Genomic DNA, 7,074 nt, shown 5'->3' on the forward strand with positions numbered 1-7,074 from the left:
GCACCAAAAAAGAAAATTTATTGTTTTGCTTATTTCCCCTGTGATTACTTACTGCATACAACAACATAGGCACAAAAAGAAGAGAATTTTCACGTATAACATAATTTCAATCACAACAAAACTATGTAAAACCGCAGTAGCAACCTTCGAAAGCTTAAATTCGATGGAACACAGTTGCATATATTAGGCATCCCATCAATTTTGCTTCCCCTCAATGTTCATCTACACTGCTAAGTTTTTTCAGGTTAACTAGGAGACACGATCACTATAACAGGAATGATTCTTGGGGGTATGCGTAAAAAAAAGTACGAGTAACCAGTTCAAAGAGCATGGTAGACTTGGATTTTGTCACCATGCATTTTCTATTCCTTCGGGATCTTGATAATGTTTGGATACATTATAGATTTTTTTTTTTTTTTGTTATAGGATTATAGGATGGTGTTATAATATCATGTTTTTTGAATTTTCCAAAATTTTTGGTAACCCTTCCTTTTTTGTAAGCTTTAATGACTATTCCAACCATCAATAAATAAAATTGATAGGTTCGGCCAGAGATCTACGTGAATTTAATAGAAAGAAAAGAACAGTATCACAGAGCGCAATGCATTTACGCGCTTTTAGCACCCATATCTAAGAACTGAACTGAACTAAAAACTGTAGTGCGCAACAAATGTTTCCCAAACTTCACCAATAAATAAAAAATTTTACCATTAAGATCATTTACAAGAGAGACTGGAGCCCATAAGCTATGCATTTTTAAGCCGTCACAGAGCTGAAACGTGAAAGCCAAAGAAGTGGATATACAAAATGGAAGAAGCCATTCTCCAATCTGATGTTGGATGCTTTCTATATCCATCACCTATTCTTCTTATGTATTACTCTACAACACAAACACGACATGGGTCAAATTGTTCAGTGCATTAATGCTATACATCAAAACCATCCAAGGAAGATGATAAAGTTCTTAATTGTTGAGGTGGTAATTTCTCGATTTCAACGGAACCTCCTTGACAGTCAGGACTGCCGTCGCCTTCTGCTTCTTTGAGCCCATTTAGAGCTCTCCTTGCATACACAGTGAAAGCAACTGTTATAGCTATTGCTATAATGAACGAGATCACGTTATAGACTATCTCCACTGTACTCATCTTGTAATTTCCATACTGCATGTTGGCCAAAGTTCGAATCAATCTCCCACTGCACCAAAATATCATCATATAAGAGAACAGTTCAAAGGGTCTTGTAGATTATACAAACATGAGTTAGTTGCGGATAAACCCCTTTTACTATCAACCATTTGCGAATAGATCCCCCTTGTAATATCATCCATTTGTAGATAGACCCCTTGTACTAGCGGATAGAACCCCTTAAAGTTCTATTGTTGAGGATAGATCTCCTATACTATTGCCCAATTGCAGATAGACCCTAGAGTGAAATTTAAAAAAAAAAACAAATTCACCCTCGTGAGGTCCATTGTTAAAAAAATAATTTTCTCTTTCTCTGAGGGTAAAAGAGTAAAAAATGTTCACTTTCTGCAACAATAGAACTACATGCAGTCTATCCACAGTTGAGCAATAGTACAGGGGTCAATTCGGAATTAACCCCACAACAAATGCCAACTAAAACCACTTCTTACATTAGATGTACATCGCAAGTAGAAAAATTGCAGCGCAAGATACGGTGAAATCACTGACCTATAGATGTAGATAAAAGCTTCAGGTATCATTCCAGCAATTGAACCACACATATACGGCCCAAATCTCATACTTGTCACCACTACAGCATAATTAAAGATTGTGTATGGAAATGGAGAGATTCTAAAGAGTGCGACAACTTTGAACTGTTGGAGTGAGTTTCCTTCCCCTGCCAACCTAATAACAGCTGCTTGTTGGGGCCATTTCTTCAACCATGACTACATATTTTATTGAAAACAAAGAAAGAGAGAAATTTATCAGTAATTAACATTATGTCCTCATACTATTTTGGAGACTGCTGAAAAGGAGTTCAGAGGTCTTACGTGTATGCGCTCACGAAATAGTGTGCCAATGAGAAAGGGCAAAGCCATGCCAATAGTAGTCCCTACCATGATTATAACAAACCCGAGGCCATAGCCAAAGATCATCCCTGCAAGCCACATGGAGGGTCCGGATGGGACCAAGATTACTGGAAATAAAGCTAAGGATGCAATCAGGACAAGAGCAAGAACTGGCCGCCCAAAAGCAGTAGCTTCCCATTGCATAATTGGCATGAGAACCTGCAGCATGAAATATGGATTTAAATAGACAACAGTTCTGGACGAAAATTTAATGTAAGCACATTGACAGATGGCAAAACCATATTTAATGCACACTTTCAAAATGTCAGAAAAATATCACGACCCATTGAAAAATTGTCAGTAACAATGTTAAAGTGAAGAGTAGAGATCTGTACTATATGCATTGTTATCTACGTACCCTAAACATGAAAAATTCTCTCTTGGTAAAGTTAGGAAGCGGATCACGCAAAATTGTCCAAACATGTCATGCGTAAAGCAACTGACAACTTGAACTAACTGCCTCCATTCATGGTATTTTAGTTTTAAAAGAAAAGGTTCATAGCAGATTTCTCAAATTTGGAAAGTCTAGGGGAATTGTGCGCAAAACCCCCCATAGTCGATAGCAGACGTGTGAAATTTATCCTTTTATTTTTAGCATATGGCAAGCTGTGTCTTATGGCTAGAATGGAATCTCCTATAGCAAGCCCATCAGCTTTCAGTTGTCAACTATTCTTTCGTGAGGGAGACTTGTTTCTTCTTTCTAGCAGAAGCATGAATTGCATGACCTATAAGGTATACTTGCAAGTTGCAAAGTGGTCTGATAGAGATAATGATAGCACTAAGTTTAGTGGGATACTTTATGCTGACAACCAGTCTAAAAGTTGTGAAGCCATATGCTACATGCTGACAGCACAATTTAAGGGGACGTGACGATGAAACTGGTTGCAATCATATTAAACAGTAAATACATAATATTAGAAACTCAATCAAGAAAATAATACATGGTAAACAAATAACAATTATTTATTGATGCTGTATATCCTAGTGAGAAAACAAGGTAAGAATAGATAAATATTGGGTTTTTTTCTGGCTATAAAATCTGAACCCAAATCTCAGGATATTTAATGATAAAAAAGGGTAATGATTCAAGAGGGAAAACTGTAACCAAAGTTTTATAATTCAAGGGGCAAACAGAAAATTTATGTAAATCATAGAAAAGGTATCCAACATAAAGCCTCAACCCATACCTTCTCAAAAGTAAATGGGACTCCCCATTTTAAAAGGATCAAAGTAAGCACTATCAAAAGCAAGCTACCAACTAAAACCTTCATCCACCAGGAAAATGATTTATATTTAGCTTCTTGAAGAGGCTCATGAGCATGGGTATCAATTGTTCTTGTATCAGTCGGCATTACAAGCCTTGCATACTCATTATCCTCTCTTGTATGTCGCTCAGAATTTTCAATTTTCATCTCCAACATCTCTGATGAACTAGACATCTGTCTGACAATCTGTATATCAAGAAAGAATGAATAAAAAAACTCAGCAGAGTCAAGTTGGAATGAAAATGGAAAAAACTTACAAGGTAGCTTCATAGGAAATGCAACTGCATATATAAACTCAAAAGCATATGCTATTATAGAAGAACTGCAAAATGTCAGATGCACCATATATCATCATTAGGTTCCTTCTGATAATGCATAAATTTTCCATTTCACACCTCATTTTCTAGAAAACAAACATACCATTGTATGCATTACGTCAATGAAGATACAGCCATCTAGATCATACATTCAATACTTGATTAATACGAGTGTCATATCATGCATCATAAATTTATAGCATATCCAAGACATCCTGAAGATATTAAGAATGAATTTAGCTGTATAGGATATGACACAATAAGGATATTATACTTTTTTCCGTTGCACTATTGCATACATGCTAAATGAAGGGTGTGTGATACACAAAGAAATGTCCATTACGAGTTCACTTGCCTCCACCACTGCCCAACATATTGTACAAAGCATGGAAAGACATAAGAAAAATAAACTCCAGAAGAGTATCAAAACACAGATAAATTAAACTGATCAGAGAATTGAGAAGGTGCAGTTTGGTAGGTCTACAGAAAGTTGAAACAGTTGATGAAACAATGAACATAATGAAAACTAGCTATTAGAGGTGCCACATGGTATAACAGTTTTCAATGTCTAATGCAATAACACTATAATTTTATAAAGAAAAATTCGAGTCATAAAGGAGATGGCCAGCGTTGTACACATCATGCACATATTGTATAGTATTGTGTGCTATGTCCCATGACCTAAGGTATGAAATCACTTCTTAAAATGAGAACACCAGAAATTACTCTGAAAATCAGACTCGTTGATCAATAAAACTAAATGAATATAATCTTTGCTTTTCGTAAATGAACACTTTCTTGCAAAATGAACTTAGGACGCTTTTGCAATAGAAGACAGGATACATCACACCTACATAAGGAGATAGCCGCTTGTCATCACTCATTTACTCAAGATTTTAAAAAACATATCACGCATAGGTTTTAAGAGTTTGGGTGCCTTATAACCTAATGAAGCGTGTTGTCCTATGTTACATGGATACAGGTGCGGGTGAAGACACGAACACGGGTGCGGATACGGGATATGGAAAAATTGTAAAAGTTAATGATTCGGGGACATGGCTATGTACATACATATTAAACTTAATAATCTATATGAGATCTATACTGTTTTTCACATGTTATGAGAACTAAAATTCTTATACCATTTTTCTGTTTCTTTCATTGAGTAGATTATAAATTGAAAAACTGCTCGTTTTTAAACTAGATACCCAAACGACCCTTTAAAATCATACTTATGAACTAGGCATGTACTAAACGAATTTGTCAGAGCCTAACGAGTTGCATAATTTTGAGGTTAGGTGTACGATAGTACGTTCAAGAAGTGTATCGCGAGTTTTTTTAAACTAAAACATGTGTTATATATTGAGTACACGTCTAAATAGATGTTTATACATATTCAAGGAGTGTCCACCCAGACTCAGATATGAGGAGTGTCGGACACAGATACGGCAACCTAGATGAAGTGTCCGGGTAACCTAGGGGTTGGATAGTAAAAATGAAAAAAAGTTCTTATGATAACAACATAATTTTGGGAAGAAAATGAATGGGATCCTTCAAGTATTTCATGCAAAGTTTAATTTTTTCTTCGATTCTACAAGATTGAATATCTTAATTTTAACTAGTGTTATAATTGTATTCTATCACAGTATACACTAATCAACTGGCAAGAGGTATATGATTACTCTTTTCACCTTTAACTGGTTAATCTCTCAAAATAAGATCAATTTAACATCCTTGTATACCTTCAAGTATTCAGAACCCACCCAGAAACAATTAAAACTACGATGCTTTTGTACCTGATATCGTTAAAAACCGCAACAGAACCAAATAATCTCCAAAAAAACCCAATCAATATCTTGTTACCCTACTCCATTATCTTCAAATAGCCAAGGATACCCCAAATCTACCCAAAATAGCTAATTTATCTCCTAGCCAACAAATTGAGTACCCATTGTATCAGCAAAGCTAGAAGACTAGATGAGATTTGCTCATAAGCATAGTTGAGTTTGCGTCCATACAACAGTAACAAGAAAATAAAAGAAAAACCCTATGTGTAACTCTAATTTAGCTGAACAAGGATGAAAGAGTAAAGGGCTTTGGTAGAAAAGCTTTCCCCTGCACTAATTTAAAGGAAACCCATTTCTGAGATTTTTGTGTAGACAATGTCAAACCATGCTCTATCCAATGTTCCCCAAAGGAGGGGAAAAAAATCTGACCTAATCTTTTCACAGCAACAAAATGGGCACCCATCATTTCATCAATACTTAACAAATAAGGGTTCTCATAGAACCCCATTAATAACAAAAACCCAAACTACAACGAAATCTAAAGAAACCCATCAATTATTTTCCTGCATAAACCATATAAATAGCAACTATTCAAATCAAGTTAAGCCCAAAAAGAGCACAGAAATCAAAGAAAGAGGAAAGTTTAGGAAAGATGTTAGGCATTTACCTTGCTGAGGGAGAGAAATATCTCAATCGAACAGGGAAAAGGAAGAGAGAGGGGGTTTTAGGGGGAGAGAGAGAGAGAGAGGAAATGGGTGCTGTTGGGTGAGCGAAGGATTCAAAGTTGTCGACCAATTTTTACTTTGAAAAAAATATAGAGCCTGTGAACACTTTGCAAATTAGACTACGCGTGGATTTTTCTTTCTTTCTTTCTTTCTTTTTTCCCTCCCACCCCGGGTGGGTCTGGGGACCGCTGCTTGCCACGAGGACAAGAATCACGGGATATTTGATGATGACTCTTGCAGCCTTTAGGGCATCTCCAACCATGCCTCGTTTCTCGCGTTATTTTGGTGCAACGACACTATTAGGGGCCGTTTGGTTTAAGTTTTTTGCTTAGGTTTTTGGGCAGAAAGCCTGCCAAAGTGTCACTTTTGGCAGGCTTTCTGCCCAAAACGCCACTTTTAGAGGCGTTTTGGGCAGAAAGCCTGCCAAAAGTGACACTTTGGCAGGCTTTCTGCCCAAAAACCTAAGCAAAAAACTTAAACCAAACGGCCCCTAATAGTGTCGTTGCACCAAAATAACGCGAGAAACGAGGCATGGTTGGAGATGCCCTAAAGGCTGCAAGAGTCATCATCAAATATCCCGTGATTCTTGTCCTCGTGGCAAGCAGCGGTCCCCAGACCCACCCGGGGTGGGAGGGAAAAAAGAAAGAAAGAAAGAAAGAAAAATCCACGCGTAGTCTAATTTGCAAAGTGTTCACAGGCTCTATATTTTTTTCAAAGTAAAAATTGGTCGACAACTTTGAATCCTTCGCTCACCCAACAGCACCCATTTCCTCTCTCTCTCTCTCTCCCCCTAAAACCCCCTCTCTCTTCCTTTTCCCTGTTCGATTGAGATATTTCTCTCCCTCAGCAAGGTAAATGCCTAACATCTTTCCTAAACTTTCCTCTTTC

At 36.9% G+C, this 7,074-nt stretch overlaps 1 protein-coding gene across 3 annotated transcripts; it reads right to left on the bottom strand.

Moving 5' to 3' along the window:
• LOC109849050 (transmembrane protein 64) lies at positions 674-6,330 on the bottom strand. 3 transcript variants are annotated; one of them, XM_020418820.1, is made up of 5 exons: positions 6,129-6,330; positions 3,280-3,543; positions 2,015-2,251; positions 1,692-1,909; positions 674-1,194 (listed from the first exon to the last, which is right to left on the bottom strand). In XM_020418820.1, exons 2-5 carry the CDS (start codon positions 3,529-3,531, stop codon positions 927-929), a joined length of 975 nt encoding a protein of 324 aa, XP_020274409.1. In that variant the 5' UTR covers positions 3,532-3,543; positions 6,129-6,330; the 3' UTR covers positions 674-926. The 3 variants fall into 3 exon arrangements, with proteins under 3 accessions (XP_020274409.1, XP_020274411.1, XP_020274410.1); XM_020418822.1 differs by lacking the exon at positions 6,129-6,330 and adding an exon at positions 5,471-6,052; XM_020418821.1 differs by lacking the exon at positions 6,129-6,330 and adding an exon at positions 3,615-5,431.

Source organism: Asparagus officinalis, chromosome 7, assembly GCF_001876935.1.
Source record: "Asparagus officinalis chromosome 7, Aspof.V1, whole genome shotgun sequence".
NCBI classification, from domain to species: Eukaryota; Viridiplantae; Streptophyta; class Magnoliopsida; order Asparagales; family Asparagaceae; genus Asparagus; species Asparagus officinalis.

Excerpts from the sequence above, each read along its gene's own strand:
- LOC109849050 (XM_020418820.1), bottom strand. The coding sequence starts at position 3,531 with ATGTCTAGTTCATCAGAGATGTTGGAGATGAAAATTGAAAATTCTGAG. Across the intron at positions 1,910-2,014 it reads TATTTCGTGAGCGCATACAC|TCATGGTTGAAGAAATGGCC; the intron begins GTAAGACCTCTG and ends TAAAATATGTAG. Across the intron at positions 1,195-1,691 it reads GCTTTTATCTACATCTATAG|TGGGAGATTGATTCGAACTT; the intron begins GTCAGTGATTTC and ends ATTTTGGTGCAG.